The 19,072-nt window shown below is 45.3% G+C and overlaps 1 protein-coding gene across 1 annotated transcript in view; it reads left to right on the forward strand.

Annotated features, from left to right (window-relative positions):
• Positions 1–14,127, forward strand: part of Cont (Contactin) — a 69,866-nt gene extending 55,739 nt beyond the window's left edge. Inside the window, exons 22-25 of the mRNA XM_075668486.1 lie at positions 346–642; positions 3,935–4,130; positions 8,256–8,372; positions 8,583–14,127. Coding sequence (XP_075524601.1) covers positions 346–642; positions 3,935–4,130; positions 8,256–8,350 — 588 coding nt within the window. The 3' untranslated portion in view covers positions 8,351–8,372; positions 8,583–14,127. The remainder of the gene's footprint in view (positions 1–345; positions 643–3,934; positions 4,131–8,255; positions 8,373–8,582) is intronic.
• Positions 14,128–19,072: the final 4,945 nt, after the last annotated feature.

Raw genomic sequence — 19,072 nt, forward strand, 5'->3', positions numbered from 1 at the left:
ACACTGCGTTCCTGGGAATAAGGGAAACAAAATGTAAGGACACTAATTGTGTTTGTTGCAGTTGTGAAAAGTTTGCAAAATATTAGTAGGTGACACTGTTACATTCAATGAGGGTTGAAAGCATTGCGCATCAGCATTTTTTGTGTTTCGTCCCCATTAACATCCGGCTGCTGCAACTGGGAATCAAACCAGTGATCTTGTGCTCGAGCAGCAGTAGCATAATGCCACAGCCACTGACCAGTCACAGTAGCTCGGGATCAGTTTGAGGCACCGCTGGGGTGCCCGGGGCACATCTACGCCTTGCACACTTTGCGCTCATTGCCCTCATTGCTTTCTCTTCTGCAGATCAAGTACTGGCGCAGCGACTTGGACCCAGAGCTGGACTCCCTGATTCTGCTCAAGCGAGGCATCGAAAACTGGGGTCTCATCGTGGGTCTGCAGCCCAACACAGAGTACCGGGTGGCCGTCATGGCGTACAACGAGGCTGGATCGGGCCCCGAGAGCGAGTTCTTTGTGTCCAAAACGTTCAAGGCCGCGCCCCTGCGGCCCCCGACGAGCGTCAAGGTGCACGGCCTCTCCTACACCAGCGTGCGTGTCACGTGGCGAGGCGTGGTGCCGTCTATTGAGGAGGAGTCTATACAGGTGAGGTCTGCTGGGACTGTCGGACCAATTCGAGGGCCTGCACTATTGTGGTCCGTGATGCTCCACTCTGGTTCGTGGTGCTCGCGATTAAAGTGCCATTGCCACTTGGGAAGTTGCATGTGGCTTTGTTGTGCCCATTCGTTTGTGACAACAGAAACAAGTATTCATGGAAACAGGTATCTTTACGTCTGGACCATGTGCAGTACTGTCAGCCATTAAACATACCAGGAACAGAAATACCTATAAAAAGAGCCATTATATTCACCAACTCTCTAACTGTTGTGAAATCTTTAAAGTGTTTCTGTAAATGTAAAAAAGCTGTACTAAATTTTCTTTATTCGCTTCTGTGTACCGTATATATGTCTTGCCAGCATTTCACAATATGCTGGATTCCTGGCCTTAGAGGCATCAAGGGTAATGCATTGGGAGACAAAGTTGCCACATCGGTAGCAACAAAAGCCGAGAACTCTGCAGCTGTCCCTGTCATGGACTTGAAGGCTTTCTTACAAAAAAAAGCTTAGAAGCTATTGGCAGCACTCCTGGGACAGTGAAACATTTAATAACCTTCGTGCTATTAAGCCACAGTTAAGGAATTGGCCACCCATAACAAAAACACCACCTAGTCGCGATTGAATTAGGAAATTCACAGGTGCTAGTTGGAATCGGTTGGCGCAGGACTGGGGTAATTGGAGATCGCAGGGAGAGACCTTCGTCCTGCAGTGGACATAAAATAAGATGGTGGTGGTGGTGGTGGTGGTGGTGGTGGTGATGATGAGATGATGATGATGATAATGATAATGATGATGATGATGATGATGAACATAAACAGGACGTACTGACGTGACCAGTTGTCAACTAAGAACTAGGCACACATATAGCACACACTCGCACCTGCTGACCGGCAATCACCCACCTATCATCTGTGGTAAATGTGGTGAAACGTTGACTGTGCTGCACGTTTTGCTGGAGTGTCTTGACATAGAAGCTCAAAGAAAAAAAAATTCGTTTAGCATAACATCAGCAATTTCCACTTCCTTCAACAATGTTCCTTGGCAATGACCCACTTTTCAATCACAAATCAGTTTGAGCCTTTTTTTAAAGTGTTGTTTGTTTTCTGCGTGCTATTCACACAAGTAATCCGTAGCATAGCTTCTTATCGGAGGCTATTGCTGCGGCTGTAGGATTTAAAGCAGGTGCTTTTGCAGCCACATTACATCTACCATTTGCAACTCATGTGATCATTTCGTACATAAGGCATAGACAGTTCACTACCATATGTCACGATGCTCTTTTGGTATGGCTGGCTCTTGCGCCATTAAACACCACACGTCATCATCATTGGAGCAGGTGCTTCCCTGCCCTGGTGTACAAGGGCCCAGGTGAGGCATTAGTGCTACCTGAATGTTCTTACATTTTAATCCTACTATCACCTCGCAACATATATTTTATGCACGTAGCTCACCTTACACGTCACAGTTTTAATAGACATGAGTGCCATAAATTATGTAAATATATATGAGCACGAAAGTAAATTCACTCACTCCTGCGACCGCACTTCCTCACTCCAGCGTTCTGGTTGAGAGTTTCCGCGGTCGTCGAGTGAGACATGTTCATGTTTGCTTGTGCGTGCATGACACCATGCTTGTTAATTTAGTTAGTAAGCAAATATTTACAAGTTTATACAGCCAATAAAGCTACCGTCCTTACTTCGTATAGCTGTCTACTAATTTGCTATCAAAATCGATACTTTGCCTTTCGGGCGAAACTGCGACTTTTTTTTTTGTTCATTGCAACTTTAGTGCATTGGGAATGAGTCTTTGTTTTTCCAAATGAGGGAAAGTAGTATTTCTGTATGAAAGCTTGAGGTGTGCGGTACTGTAAAGGACAAAAGCATGGCAGTTTGGGCGAGTTGGTATGTCATGACTTTTTTTAGGCTTGTAGCGCAGCTCAGAAAGAGCAAAAAGGAAGGTGGAAGGGGTAGAATGGAAGGCGTAGAATGGAAGGGGTCACTTCATCAACACTGTTCTAAAGCTGTTCGTACTCAGTACCGTCCAAGATTCTTGCCCCCTTGAAGCTCTTGGTGACAGCCTCAAGTGAAACCGCATGTCACATGTTTGAAATCTAGTGCACACTTTACATCAATGCCCTGTTAATAAGCCTGAAAGCATGATGCAGCTAAACAGCATGCCTCGGCACAGCTAACACCGTTAAGACACTGTATCTATGGGGTCTATGCTACGTCATTGCGATCTGGTGGGATGCAGTGACAGTGGTGATGCTGTCATCGGCAGGACCTCACCTAGTGCCATCTAGTAGCTGCTTGCAGAAATTGACCAACACGAAGCGGGTATGTGCGTGATACTTAGTGAAACTCTTTAGAGCCCATCTCTTATGCACGCATTCCTGTGGTCGGTGTGTGTATAACCGAGCGAAGGGTGAAAGAGCGAATGCGGATCACAGCGATGGATGAAAGATACGAGGAGGAAAGCGGAGAAGGAGGGTATGGCGAAAGCGGGATAAGAAAGGCGTTGTGTGGCGATGATGGCTGTGAGATGGCGCCAGAGTAGTGCGCATCGTCTGCCAGTTCTGTCTGCAGCATCTGCTGTGAGTTGTGCCTACACGTCACCACGCGCTGCCTTCGTGATCTCCAGATTAGCAAGGCAGTCGCCCCGCACTTTTCGCCGTCTGCAATGAGCTGCACGAAAGAGATTGTAAGTGAAAACATGTATAAACTGCACTCAAATTTCCCATATGGAGCTTTGCAATCGTCGGTGAATTTCTTTCTGAAGTTTTTGCTCTCCAAAGGGGGCATTTGGGCCCTACACGAGTAAATACAGTATGCAAGAACTTGTTGTCACCATTTTGTGATGACAATGGGGATGACACTCGCTCTGACGGTTTTGGCTTCATATCTAGTTATAACATGCAGGCAGTTTATGGGCCAATTTTACCAGGAAAGAACTGTACGTTAAAAGTCAGGGTATACGCAGCATGTGGGTCGTTATCTACCTAGTTGACTTAGCACTCGACAGAAGGTAAATTTGAAGAAGACTCGAGACACTTTCCTCTAATTTTTGGGCTTGCCCTAGGGTATTGCACCTGCTGTCAATTATGGACAGTTGTTTCCACAGAGCATATATCACTCTCTGGCTTGCACACCTTTTGGCCCAGCGTTTGTAAAGTCGTAATGACTACTGTGTTCCTCTCCTTGGCATTGGGTATGCTATGAGCAGCAGGCGTGGTTGCAGTATTGAAAATTTCAGATTCAGTGCATTTTTCTTCCCGATTTCAGGGCTACAAGGTCCGATACTGGGAGGCAGACCAGGACCTCACATCAGCCAAGGAGGTCTACAAGCAGCTTGACGGCGAGGACCTGGAAGCTGTTGTGTCAGGCCTGGTTCCTGGCAAGGTGTACAAGCTCCGGGTGCTTGCTTGGAGTTTTGGAGGCGATGGAAAGATGTCCTCGCCCCCTTGGGAGTTCCGCGTCGGTACGTTGGCTTACTGATCTTGTTTCTCAGCCGTTGTCATGTTTTGCCTGCCTAGATTTGGTGGCTCTCCCTCGCGTTGCACCATTCTTCAACTTCTCGTAGCCTACCCTTCACTCATGGACCACGCGAAATTCAAGCTACAGCTGTAGTGCATGCCCGCGTATGAGCAGATGGACAGGCTTATGATTTGGAGGTAGAAAAAATTGGTGGCACTGACTAGGTGGGGCTGTATCATAAGTTTTGTTGTCTGCTTTGTGAGGCACCAGTTTTCCATTTTCACTTGCAATAGATTCTAGCAGTCCGTGGGAAGGGCAGGGTGACTTGTTCTATCCGCCATGCGCAACGCCACTGGAAGCCGCGTAGCAGTGGCCGTTGGAACCGCAGGCAGGCGCGTGCCGGAGACGCCTGCTTCCACTGCAGGCATGACTGAAGTGTGTTGATGTGATTTGCCGCTTGTGCACATCCCAGATAGTTACTTCTGCGGTGTCGGTATGCGCAAGGAAATGGCACTGTACAGTAGGGCAAATGTGTCCAACTTCACGGCTGTTTGGGACGACACTGGCTCCTTACGCGCCAAGTGTTTGCCGCAGATGAGCATCAACAAGCTCGCCTGTGAAATGGAGTTCATCGCCAGTATGCTGCTTTCGTTATGACACCCCGGCCACTAATGGCTTTATTTGTTGGCCCGTGAACGAATATTCTTTATGCACACACTTGCTTCGTTTACATGCCGTGTTTGTCATAGTGGGTTAAGGGAGCGCCATCGCACCTGCGAATGGTTCGTACAGGTGTGGCCATGTGAGAAGCCAGCGACGGTAAAGCTTGCAAACCAGCATGATGAGCTTGAGAAAAATAGCACATATAGGACTCCGGAAATAATTAAGGGTTGATTGTTTTTATGCTTGCATCTTACCACTGTCGGCACAGCATGGATTTCACATGTTCCATTGTTAAACAAGCAGAGCATCTCGATAACTTCACGGAAGCATGCGAGTGAGATATCAGAAGACGCCATAGCTGAAAATTTGCCTCCCTGGTCAGTCAACAGCGAATTGCTTTTACCTTGTGTCATTTTTTGGTGTCACCACCATTTTTACTGGTATCACCCTCGCACCCAAATGTTCAGTTAAACCGCATCTTGCTTTGCCTGTTGTGCCCCAAATCTGAATAGCCAATGCAGCACTTTTTAATTAGAAGAGTACACGGACACAAGATTAACACTTTGAAAGCGAATACAAAGCATGGCAATAAATAATTCTTGTAAACCACATGCTATATTGCAATCATTTTCAAAGCAGTGATAACTGCAGTGAAACAACGTGAACACATATTGGCCCATTTCATGCAAAAGAAGAAAAGGAGAACAAGCACTCGCTACCACTACTAGCAAGGAAAAAAAAAAAAAAAAGAAACATCAAGGTTTCAGAATTGACCACAATGCACAACACAGCTGGGGTAAACTGAATATGCATTGGTTGCAGACATCAGGGCTTCGAAGTTCAGGCATTTCCTATTACCGCAAAGTGATATTAAGAGGCATTCAAAATGAGGTTGGATGCCCTGTCAGAAGCCTTTAATGCTCACAGATGCCAGGTTGTACAGCCAGCATGCAGATAGCTGAGGCGAGCGTACACAGAACGTTATACGCCACAGGTCGCATTTTAGTGCCATCGATCAGTAGAGCAACAGCTGATTCCATGCAACGCATGGTCAGTTTTTTTTAAGGCGCCGTCACCTGCTTTTTAACACAGAGCCCTTTGTTCAAAGCTTCTAAACACATTGAGCGCTTCACAGCTTAGCTCCGCATTATCTGGCTTAGCTTTTCGTATCTTTTTTTTTTTTCAAAGGGGGACATTGCGTCTCATCAGTAACAACAACATAATGTTTAACATATCTTCTGGACTGTAGACGAGGCGACCAAGTTTAAATGACCTGCCATGGTTGCTTACCTAAGGTGTTGGCTTGCTAAGCACGAGGTCGCAGGATGAAATGCCAGCCATGGTGGCCACATTTTGATGGGGTGAAATATGAAAACAGCCATGTACTTAGATTTAGGTGCACGTTAAAGAACCCCAGATGATCAAAATTTCCGGAGTCCCCCACTACGGCATGCCTTATAATCAGATCGTGGTTTTGACACGTAAAACATCATAATATAATAATCTAATCTAAGTTTAAATGTGGAAGCACTCTCTAAAGGTGCAGCCACATCAAGCACAAAATAAAAACATAGTGATTGCTCTAAAACTGCAGTAAACAAAGCACGATTGCTTATCTTCTCCGTTGAACAGCCGCGATTCACAGCCGCCGTCGCTTTTGCTCTCGACGCAGCACTAGAAACTAATTGTGTGCGTGACGAATTTTCGTACGTGTTAAAGCGCCCAACTACACAACAGTTGCTTCAAGACATCGCTGGAGGCTGACAGAAGCATTAAATTGCAATCAAGAAGCCAAACATGACAGCACACGCATACGCGCTGACGGGAACAGGGTTCGCCCGAGCCCGCCTAAGCTTCGCAGCCTTGGCGACAGGCGGTGGTGTCGGCGTTTTGCGCATGGCGCATACTCTAATGTAGGCAAGCAGTGGGCTGATGCTACTGTCAGGAGATTAGGCGCCAGTTATCATAACTGTTACCTGGCACAGACTACAGAGGGCAGTGTAGCTGTGAAAAAAAAGCACAGCTTGTGATGCTGACCCTGGTCTGTAGTATGTTGTTTGTTTGGTTTGTTTTTAATCATACCTTTTTATTGTAAACCTTACAAGTACTGTCTTCAATTTCCCCACTTTAGGGGGTCAGTGATTTGAAATGTATTACCAGCATGCGTGTTTATGTGTGTGCTTACACAGACGTCTGTATTCTTGTAAGCAATATGATGCTGATGTTATGGAACAAAGACAGCATTGTGTGTAATTCCTTTTGCTTCTGTATACCATGTGAACCTTGTCATTCATGTATGCTTTTTTATGTTTTCTCTTTATTTAAGTTTTTATTGCACACGTCTCCCAAGAAGAGATGTGCACATGGCAGTATCGCTGGTTTGCAAGCACACGCCTGTAAGCAAAGTAATCGTACGCCTATGGCAGAGCCATGTGGGCGAGCATTTCACGGTAAATTTGACTGATAAGAAAGGAGATCGAAAACATTTTTCTCTACATCTGTGATTCCAAATGACACGCAAGAATGCCGCTTATGAAGTGTGCGGACATGAGCATGCGGCAGCAAAACCGCTGAAGCGGGAATACCCACAAACTACAGTGCTGGCAACCACCATAAAGAGAAACGAAAAATCAGTCTTGCCAGAAGGCAAGGGGCGTCAGCACAAAAAAAAAACTTTTTCCCAAAGTCGCGGAAGGCTGCAGCACCTCCAGAGCGATGGTAGGTGGTGCTTCATTCTGAAAAAGCTTGTTTTTTTCGAACGTTCGGTCGCTGCCATATATGTATAGCCCTAACCACTTGGGATTTGTTTTTGCCATCATATTTGTAAGGCAGCAACTCTCAAAGGTTTAAGAAACACTGTGGAAGCGGAGATAAAAAAAGAAGATGAAACGAGCAGTAAAGCAACTTCTGAACTTCCAGCTGAGAAATTCTTTAAGATGCATGTTTTCATGCTCGCATAGGTTGTATGTGCATTCAGAAATAAGAGAAGAAAAGCTGGAATGGACCGCAATGACACAATGCAAATCTAAATAAACTACAAGCCACCACTGAAGGTATGTGCATGCAAACTACTAGAGGAGACAGCAGAACACATGTAAAACAGCTTGATTTTTTAAAAATTATCATGCATTACTTCATAGCGCTACTCAGGAATAGTATTGATTTTTAGAGCACAGAATGTCAGTTAATGCAGTAGATATGTGTAAATGGCCATGCTGGCTAAACCACTGACCCTTTGTGAACTAAAACTTAACACATAGGCTGCATCTTGCAGTGCATTTTGTTTTAGCACAGGGTATGGATTCGGTATGTGCCCGTTTAGTTAAGAATTAATTGGAAGTATCCATCGTGCTTGCAATTTGTGTGGCCTCTGCAAGCTTTAGCAAATGTGGCGTGACCATTGGCTGTCTTGCCAACCATACTGTTCGATGTACGAGGACTGAATGAATTGCTTTTGTTTGTGCAGGGGAAGGGACAGCATCTCCCTACAGAGCTGGTGCTCCTATCACTGGCGGAAGCATGCTGTTACTATGGCTGGCCTTTCTCGTTACCAAGTTGTAGCAGAAGAGGGCCAGAGAAATCGGTAAGTGCATTAGCCGAGATTACGACTGCCTTCATCACCAGCTGTTGTAGGGCAGCATCAGTTGGGGCTCTTTCGGACGACACCTCAAAGAATTGCACGTTGAGGGCACATTTTTGCGAATGTCGACGATTCCAGTCTGCACAGAGTGGAGGGTTTTGGGTTCACGTTTACACTGGGGCTCTTGTCTCAAGCTTTGTGTTTTGGTTTCAGATATGCGAGTGAAGAGGCTGGGTACCTGGAGCAAGGACACAAGCAGTTCAACACGAGATTGCAGCACCTGTAGAAAGAAAAGCAGCACACCATCTTCCCGCACGTCTCGTGGACCGCGGGGCAATGCCTGCATGTTATCATCTCTCGCACTGTGCTCAAGAGCCAGCATGGAGCAGCTACGCAGGCATCTCGTCTGCACTGTGTAGTTTGCGCTGGCTTTATAGATCAACCCGGTGCATTGGCTGCAGTGGTGTGGTATACATACTCCTGGTGATCCGGACTGAATGTATCGGTGTCTGCAGTCCGAGTGGAAAAGGCAGAGCGTACACACTAGCTGTGGCAGGAGTGACCTGATGCATCGATTAAGCAATTTTATCAGTAAGTCAGAAGGGTCGGGTAAGTCAGTAAGTCAGAAGTCGGGGATACTGACAAAACGCTGAATGAATGCTTCAGGAATTAATGGGATGGCAGTGACGTTTTTTTTTTTAATCAGAGTCCAACTGCTTTTTATGCCACTGACTTGCCCAAGCCATCTTTGTTTGACATGCTCTCTGTGTTACAGTGGCCCAATTTTGTAACATTCTTCTTTTCCAATTCATTATTTCTGCCGTCCAATCCATCATTTCTACCTTTTGCCACCAGCTCAATATGACAGAGCACAAAAAAAAAGGAGTATGAATAAAATAAAAAAAAAAAGGACTGTTACAAGATATGGCGCCTGATCGCTGTACCATTTCAGTGAGTGGTTTGTCATGGTTGCCACATAACATCTCAGCGTCAATGAAAAGGGAGTCCTAATCATGGGGCAAGGGTGCGCGTTGCACTTCAAGTGTCTCAAGCTAATTAACATTTGACATGGCACCGTGATGGCTGGTTCTTTGAAGTTCAGCCTCAAGGTACATGGTTGTGTGACTGGGTTTGTGTTTGCTGACCATTGCATTTTTTTTTAATGAATCTCACACCCCACAAGCTGCTGAGGGAAACAGATTACTGCAAACCCTTTGTGTTCTTTTCTAGAAGATGTTTTCTTGTCGCGAAAGAGTGAGGAGCATTGAGGTTGATTTCTTGGGCATGCTTGCAAAGATAGACAATGCCTACGGGTACTAATATACCTGTGGTTCTTGCTGTCACTGAATCGCTAGCAGTCTTGTTGGTATGGTGCCTACAGGAACCACAGCGTAACCAGGCATTTGTGCACTGTAAATGTGAGTATCTTTATATTTTAGCCCCTGCTGAGCACTTCTACATTGAACTTTAGCGCTTGGAATTGCCTGTATTGGACACTGGATATGATGCCTGAAAAAAAAAGAAGAAATTGCACGTAAAAGCTTAGGAGTAGTGTATGTCAGGATCAAACTTCGCAGGTGAGACAACTTCATTCATTGAAAACCGTCTGGCGCACCGTGCCTCTCCGAGTGTGCTTTCCTTCAGCATTTCACGTATGTTTGTGATGCCTCATTTGTCCACTATCGCTTTTTGCACGCATACTTTTTTCTCCATGGCATTCTGCTGCTGATGTAAGTGAGCATGCAGGCCTAGCATTGCTACAAAGGGCCTAAGATTACTGCTGATGTGCCGTAATTTAATTAGCAGTGATGTCTTTGTTTCGAGTAAAGTGCTTTTGTAGCTGGTATTGTGCCTTGCAAGGCCTGGCTGCATGATTTCATGCTTCCTTTTGGTTCTGCTTTTGCTGTTTCTTTTCTTTTTTTTCCCTCCTAGGCTGAAGTGCTTAGTTTTCATTCGCGTGACCTCTCTGACGAGTGGTGTCCATTAGCAGACTTTCGGGTGGCCATCTCTGCTGAATGGTGCTCATGGCACTACTTCCTGTGAAAGCAGCAACCTTCAACATGCAGCCTATGGCTGCCTGGCAGACGTAGTCTTTGTCAAAAGTGTACGTGCTGTACGCCGTGTTTTCCTCGCATATTTTGGCTGTGTGGGGCAGTTTTTGTGGCACTCCTAACAGACACTCCAGAGCTCTGAATGGTAAGCAAGAAATCTCTTTTTGCTTCCCAGGAGACTGACACTTTTAGCATACCACAGGAACTCCTTTAAGCAGTCCGTAGTCGCCGTGGCGGTCACAGGAAACGTAGCCCACAACCTCTGACAAAGGCTGTTCATTGGTATGTCACATGCAGCCATCAGATTGCACTTCTCTGAGTGCATCCGGTGTCCATTGCAACTTTACAGCAGCATGCTTTCATGTACTGAGTCTCTGGTATATACGTCAAAGAATTTGTAATCTCCTTCAGGATCAGTATATTCGGGCTCGAATGTAGGCATTGACAAAATTTATGAAATCACGAGTAGAAAACTTGCAGCTGCGATTTTTTATGAATCTCATCCCAGCGACATCTCTTGGAGTATTTTATCTCACTGTTTCTTGTTATTGCAGCTTCCAATTTTAGCAATAGTGTATGTCCCTTATCTACAGGCAGTGTCTCGAAGACAGGTTGGCAGCAGCGTATTTTGAATCTCATTTCAACATATAAGCTGGTTGTGACATGTCCGCAAGAATTTTCATGGTTTTAGTCGTACATATTGTGCAGGTGCAATTTTGGAACCATTCGCCCAAAACGGATTCAGGTTTTTGCTGATGGTGGTTCAGTCTCGCACATTTTAGAGTTTACCCCGCAGGTGCATCTGTACCACTTATATTAAGTTATTTGCCGAGTCAAAGACTTCACAGAGAGAGAGAGCTGGACAGGTAATCAAGATAAGTACATAACCTAGGTCTCTCGATAGATGCCTTTTGTTGTTGCATCATGACATTGTTACGTTGGCAAGGCAGGTAACAAGCCCACTCGCATTCCTGCTCCAACGCTGGCGATGTGTTTCATAATGCATGTTTTATCTTGCCAGTTTTTCTAGTGCAGTTGTCCTTTCTCACAGCCGTTGTACAGACACGTGATGTTGGATTCACAAAGCTTGCTCAGCCACACGTCAGCCTGGCATTGGCCCTACTTTCTTTATTAGTGGGGCATTGCCGACATGCAGGACCTTCAGGTAGCTAACGATTAGCCTGTGGCAAAAGAGCTTGTGATAATTCAGATCTGAAGTTTTGTGATGAAGCCAGACGGTTTAAATCTCACAGGCCGGCTTTTCTTTACAGCGATTTTAGGCTGCCGTCACATCCTAGTATTGCAAGCAGCGTGTCATTGTTTTACATGGTGTGCTTTTAGTTCTGTACACTTTTTATCGCTGCACTTTGTCTCGCGTTTGTAGGGCCTTTTTTGTTTTATTTCTTGCAATGCCGATGTGCTCGAGAACTGTATTATTTGCCCGTCTTTCGTAGAAACAAGAAACCGCTCATTTCTGCTTGGGGATTGCGCCCTCAAGGTTATGACACGTAGGCAGGCCTCGTGAAGTATGTGTCAGGTGTTTTAACATCAATGTGCAGGATTTTAGTTGTACTTTGATGCTCGAGGTTGTTCGAAGTGTTCAGTTTATGCCTTGTAGGATACATATTGAAGAGGGTCTAGTGGTTGTGGCTGTGAGTAATGTCTGTGTGGTGCGGTTTCCATTGTCAACTTCCGTCCTGGTTTCACTAAACCACTATATATGCAGCTTCTGGAGATCAAACCTCGGTTATCTCGCTTTTTTTTCCTTCTTTATGTCAGTTGTCCAGTATTGTGTTTTACGATTATACATGTGTCATAATTGCTGCACAAAGCCAGCCTCAAAGGCATTACGCATTGTTTGTTCGTCAGGCACACTATAGTCTAAACCTGTGAACCAATTATTCGAGATATCACCTTGATTAGAAAAAGGCAGGCTATTTTACGTAAATTGATCACCCATTGTTACCAAGATAGAAAAGAAAAAAAAAACACCAGTAGGCTGTTGTTTGGATTAGCCTAATGAGGAATGCTTTATAGAAACATTAAAGTGATTGTTTGGCACACTTGTGACAAATAGGAAATTTGGTCGTCAGCTTGGTTAAAAAGAAAACGTGGCAATATTTTTGTTTGTCATTGTCAGCAAAAATACTTCTCATTTATCTGATAGTTGACTGGCAAGGATGCTTTTAACAGTCCATATGGCCACAAAGCAAATAAAGAAATTTTGTCCTTGCAGCATTTGGTGCACCTGTCACACAACGTATAGAAAAAGTCATTTTAAGTAAATGAACTATCTTGTACCTCTAATGAAAGTTAGGAAAATTAAAGGTTCAAGCTATGTTGATTGCATCAATGGCTTATTGCCTGGTCATAACAGTAGCTACTCTTCCTGGCTACCGTAATTGGCTCAACTACGTTTGTGCCCAAAGCGAGTTGTGTAAAATGACTTTTCAGTTTCAGTTAGTGTGATGGGGATGTGACATTCTGCCGCCTGTGTAGTGTGCCCGCCTGTCCGTGACGGAACGCAACACAAGGTACCTGTTGATTCACTGCCACCAAGTGACTTTTGTCATTCAACTGCGTAACTGCCTTGCCTTTAGAAGTGTGCGAGAAGGTCTTAAGTGTGTCTGGATCTAAACTTATATTCATTCCTGTATTCTGATGCTCTTGATGTGGAATTTGCCATTGTATCATGTTCGTTTCTTTGCATCTCTTATGTGTCATTGGTTTATGTCATTTGTACTGATGTTGCATTGTGCCCGACATGCTGAAAGGATTGACATAGTGTTTACGACGTTGCACTGAGCTGTCTCTTGATGTCGTAGGGATACTATCATAATGGGGGATGTTGGGTTGTAGCTTTCAATTAGTTCTGCTATTGTGAGCCTAGTGTAACTGCCTAAAGTGTTGCAGCATCTCTTTCATGATTTTTTCAGGCGAGTGACTGTGCATTGCGGTAAGCTGTCATTGTGGACGGTCATGACATTCTTGTAAATGGTGTGGTAATATAGTTACTAGAAATTCAAATGGGTCAAAATGAATTCAGGGCCCAGGTGTCGCTCTCATACACTGAATCCCAGAAAGTGTTTGTGTGCTTGAATTGTCCAAAGTGACCCACTATGGCATGCCTCATAATTATATCACGGTTTTGACACATAGAATCCTGGAATTAATTAATCAATTTCTGTAGTGCTTCTATTTTTGTTCAAACTGAGAAGACTTGCAAACTTGTGAAATTAAAAAAAAAAATATTAGGGTACAAGGAGCCCTTCGAGATTGATCTTGATAAACTATGCAGTCTTTCTAACCTGGTGAACAGTTTTCAGCCAATCCTACCTCTATAATGAATTACTCTAGCAGCAAATTGGAGACTTGCAGTGCAGTTTGATCACACTTATGTAAATGCAGCTGTCATTTCAATCTATAATCAATTTACTGAATGTGCATAACTTTTTTTTCTTTTATGGGAGATTGCCACTTTGCCAAGCAAAGGTGCATCTGAATGAATGTGCAGCTTGTCATTTTTTTAATCTTTTTTGCTTGTTTGTATTGTTGAGAAAATAAGATGAAGTGTGTTTCTTGTAAGTGCATTGAAAACATTCCAGAGACTATGTGTGATTTGTCCAAACAGGTTTCACATGTACATATGGCAATACCACTGTGTGGAGGAATGCCTGATAATAAAAGACAACATATTTTTCAACACATTCCCGCTCAGTCTCGAGCTTTTTTTTTTCATGTCAAAGTATGCTTAGTTCAAAGTGTTCAGTTTTAAGCGAGTACACTCACTGAAAACAGTAGTCGTGCCGTAGCTTCTTGACATTCTGCAGCATTCTGCAGCAGTGCTTGCAGCCTAGAAATTTTCCACACCATTGTGCATTACTCACACGGTTTGTAGATGTCGATATTGATCTGCAGCCATTCAAAGAACATGACACAACCATGCTGAAACCCACGAAGGCTTAACTAAGCAGGCAAAACACTGCCTCCTACTGTGCACAGCAAACGTACAACTGCCAGCAAAGTTAATGCCAGTTAATTTTCTTTATTAGTGTTGAAATTCCCTGTAACATTCTATCAAGAAGATAGGACATTTCTTCCATGCAGTTTGCCTCATGTTGTGCCCTGAACAATGCAAGAAAAGATTTGACATTTCAGGTAAAGCACTGTCAGGGATAGCAAGATATAGTGTTACGCTTCAACTCCTTGGACACTGTTCCAATGTTACACAGACGTGTGTGACTTGTTGGCATGGCGCAGCATGCAAGGCAATTCCTTCTGGACGGAAGGAACAGCACCCTGGCAGGTACCAGGCATCTCTCTACGTTGACGGGATAAGGTACCGTATTTACACGATTGTAAGTCGACCCCTTTTTTAAAATTTGAAAGTCTAAAGTTGGGGGGTCGACTTACAATCGAAACCAAAACATGGCCCCGCCCAAAAAAAAGCGATACCAACGAGAGCTACAACGTAGTTACAATTTTATGTTTGCTCTATGGTCCTACCCGTATCTTTTCGCTATCCCGCGTGTTTGTTTGCTTTTCGGAAGGGTTTTCCAACATTTTTGAGAGAGTTACAGTGCATGCAACACTCATGGGGGGTGTCGATAGTTGATGGAAGGGCCGCTGTTCCCATTTGCGGCGGCACCCTTAGAACGGCGGCGCTTGCGGGGAGTATCGGTAGTTCATGGAAGAGCAGACACCGTTCGCGGGTTTCTCTTTCTCTGTTTAAAGGCATTGGCATTGGTTTGACCAACTTTTTGACGCGCTCCACTTGACTGCTGGCTACGTGCTACTTCTATGCTTCCCCAGTCGTCATGAGTGCTGCAGGCCCACTAATCTTTCGGCACTCGTTCACAGCAGCGTTCAAGGGGGCTGCCATCCTTTACGCCGAAGAAAGAAATCACTGCGCTGCGGGCCGCAATTTCGATGTTTCTAAACGGGTGGTGCGAGAGTGGCGACTGCAGCGAAGCGAAATTTTCACCCTGTGGCGGCAAGTGAGAAATTTCCCACGTGCCGAAGTCTGGACGTTTTCCGGAGCTGTAGGCTAAGCTTGCGGCAGCGTCGCTGAAATGCGTGATCGGTCCCTGCCAGTGAAGTGTGACGTGGTCATGAAACAAACCCGGACCTTCGCCTTAATTTTAAGGTTCTGCTCTGCCGTGAGTACGAGTGGCTGGCGGCAGAAGACTGCGAAATTACGCCAACCGGACCTGTCAAAAGAGCCTCCCTGACGGCTGCGTGTGGTTGAGTGCATTTGGCGTGGGCTGCTGTTCTGCAAGATGTCCTGGTGCGGTCGTTTGCCAAATTTGAAATTTAGCTGGACCACGACGCGCCGTGGGACCGCAGCAACGATGACGATGGCAGCACTAGTGAAGACGAGTAGTCCAGTGACCATGTCAGCTACTAATAAATTTTCGTTATCGAATGCGCCTTCAGTTTTTTTTTTTTTTTCCGGTCAAGCGATATGGGGGGGTCGACTTACATTCGAGTCGACTTACAATCGTGTAAATACGGTATGCCGCCAGTGGCGTTGCAAGCATTATGCCTCGATCGTGTACGAGATGAGACTGACAGGAAATTGTCGACGTTAGTGGCAAGTTAAATATTAGATAATGCTAGTTTGATGTTTACTGCTCATACTGACGCACACACACAGTAGCATAGCAGGGAACGCTAGTGTACACAACATTCATGCCAGCTGCAGAATGCAGAATGCTGCCCTTGCTCCACCAAGGCAATTGAGCATAGCGTTGATGGTGTATCCACTTTGCTTGATCGCTTTTGGAGCCAAACGCACTCTGCATATTTTGAGACCCTCTGTAGTCTTCCACATGGCAGCCATGCATGCGGCATTGAGACAGCACCACATTGGTGGCAGTGATGGCATGAACGCGCCTAGAGTGTCCATTTAATTATTACCGCAGTAATACCAACCATCTCTGATCAGGTTCTGACTGAACTTGAATCTGGAGAACCTGACCGTGATGCCAGGTGAGGTTTACACATTTTGCCTTGCAGCCATTTGTGCAGTGCTGTTGCTACACCTGTAGCCAAAGCATGCAACATCAAGCATGAGACAATTTGCAGAAACATGCAGAGGCTTGGAATGGCCCTCCATGAACTGCGTTAGCGCACTCATTCTTGAGGCCGCAGTCTTTTGAGTACATGCAGAGGTACAATCGGCTGAATCATTTACAGTGAATCGTGGGATGCTGGAAGCCTTGTTTCTTCCTTGGACTTGTTTTGTGCTTGCACTTGCTTCTTAAATGTTTGATTACCTTCGTGCCTCTGGTGTGACAATTGCAGAACACTGCCCAACGTCCAAGTTCTCATCTGCACAGATGATCTCGCGTTGTGTTCTACTTGCAAGGGCTGGATAGGCATTGCCGATATCTAAAGAAAGCTCCGGTTCTCAATAGGTACATAGAGAATGCTTGGCTTGACATCTTGGCCAATAAATGTGCTGTGTGCAGCCAGTCAGTAGGTCAAGCACAATGTCATTGTCTACAGCTGACTTCCTACTTCAGGTTAGCTGAATGCCCATATTGGAGATTATTAAAAACTTTGGCTACTTCAACACAAAGTCCACAGATCTGGCTTGGTCGCGGCTTGGCTTTGCGAATTCCGTAGGTTGCTCACAATATTTGCCCTTGATGCGCATGACTGTATCAAGGAGTGGTGGTGTGGTTTCAACCTCACCAGTACCTTCCATCACGTGGGCCAGGGACCTAACACGGCTCGAGAATACAGCAGCTTGGCTCCTGTGGTTACAGCGGATGGTTGATAGTGCCTGCTATGGCTATGGCATTTGTGCCATCAGGCATGACATGACATGCTTTGGGATGGCAGACTGACGTACAGTTACAGTGGGAAAAGATTAGCAGGAACTATTCGTGACCAGAGTAGTGAAACTGCCACACCATGCTGCTGTGCTGTAATATGCAGATGGTGACGGAGCTTGGCTCCTTCCAGCATGGGCCACGAATGGTGCTTGAGCAATTGTGGACCTTGTGGGGAGTGCACTGTCACTGTGATACCGTGAGGATTGTGTGGCCTGTGGGAGCAGGCCTGCGGCCAGCTCGGGAAGCTGCTCTGTCCAGCTGCAGTGGTGGGTGCCTGAACGTGATCAAGTAAAGGTGCTGCTGTCCGTTTGCCTGGCTGGTGTCTGTCACTGGGAGCCTCAGCTGGCCGCCCTCTCGGAAGCCATGGCCCTGCGCCTGCAACCTGTTGATCATTATCTTTACACCTCGCATTTATATGCGAGATGTAAAGATCATGATGAACAGTTTCCAATCCTCGCATCTCGCATTTATATGCGAGATGCAAGGAATGGAAACTGCTCGGTACTCCTGCCATCAAGTTGTCAGTTGCAGTGCTGTTTATCACACTTTTTCCTCTCTGATCGTGAGTCACTCTTGCGAACGTTTTTTGGCTGCTACTGTTACCAGACATGTCCTGTCTTGACATGTCTACAATGGATCACATCCATATCATCAACCAGGTAGACGAGAAATTTGCAGCGTACATTCAAGCTCTCTACATGGGTTTCATTGATTATGAAATGGCATTTGATTCAGTAGAGATAACAGCAGTCATAGAGGCACTAAGTAATCAAGAAAAGGCTAGAAGGCACAATCTCTCCTATGTTATTCACTGCATACTTGGAAGAAGTATTCAAGCTATTAAACTGGAAAGGCTTAGGAGTGAAAATCAACGACAAATATCTCGGCAACCTTCGGTTTGAAGATGACACTTTCCTGTCGAACAACACTGGGGACGAGTTACAACAAATGATTGAGGACCTTAACAGAGAAAGTGTAAGAGTGGGGTTGAAGATTAACATGCAGAAGACAAAGATAATGCTCAACGGCCTGGCAAGGGAACAATAATTCAAGATCGCAAGTCAGCCTCTAGAGTTGGTGAAGGAGTATGTGTACCTAGGTCAATTACTAACAGGGGACCCGGATCATGAGAAGGAAATCGGAAGACTAAAAATGGGTTGGAGTGCATACAGCAGACATTCACAGTTCCCAACTGCAAGCTTAACGCTTTCATTGAAAAGAAACGTGTACAATCACTGCATTCTACTGGGGCTAACATATGTGGCAGAAACTTGGAGACTGACAAAGAAGCTCAAGAACAAATTAAGGACCGCGCAAAGAGCGATGGAACGAAAAATGTTAGGTGCAACGTTAAAAGACAGGAGGAGAGCACGGTAGATTAAAGAGCAAACGGGGATAGCTGGTATTATAATTGACATTAAGAGAAAAAAATGGAGCTGGGCAGGCCATGTAATGTATAGGATTGATAACCGGAGGACCATTAGCGTTAGAGAATGGGTGCCAAGAGAAGGGAAGCGCAGTCGAGGACGGCAGAAAACCAGGTGGGGTGATGAAATTGGGCAATTTGCAGGCACAAATAGCAATCGGTGCAGGAAAGGGGTAACTGGAAATTGCCTTCGTCCTGCAGTGGACATAAATATAGGCCGACGATGATGTACCAGGCATCGAAGAGGTACTTTTCTAACTGTAGAATGGCCTTACTATTAAATGACATCACCTCACGAATTTCCTGCCACAAAATTTTTTGAATCCTTCAAGTACGAACGGAGTGAGACATAGTTATCACACCGATGAATGGCTTTCTCCCTCC

The sequence above is a fragment of the Dermacentor variabilis genome, chromosome 9 (assembly GCF_050947875.1).
Source record: "Dermacentor variabilis isolate Ectoservices chromosome 9, ASM5094787v1, whole genome shotgun sequence".
Classification (NCBI taxonomy): Eukaryota; Metazoa; Arthropoda; class Arachnida; order Ixodida; family Ixodidae; genus Dermacentor; species Dermacentor variabilis.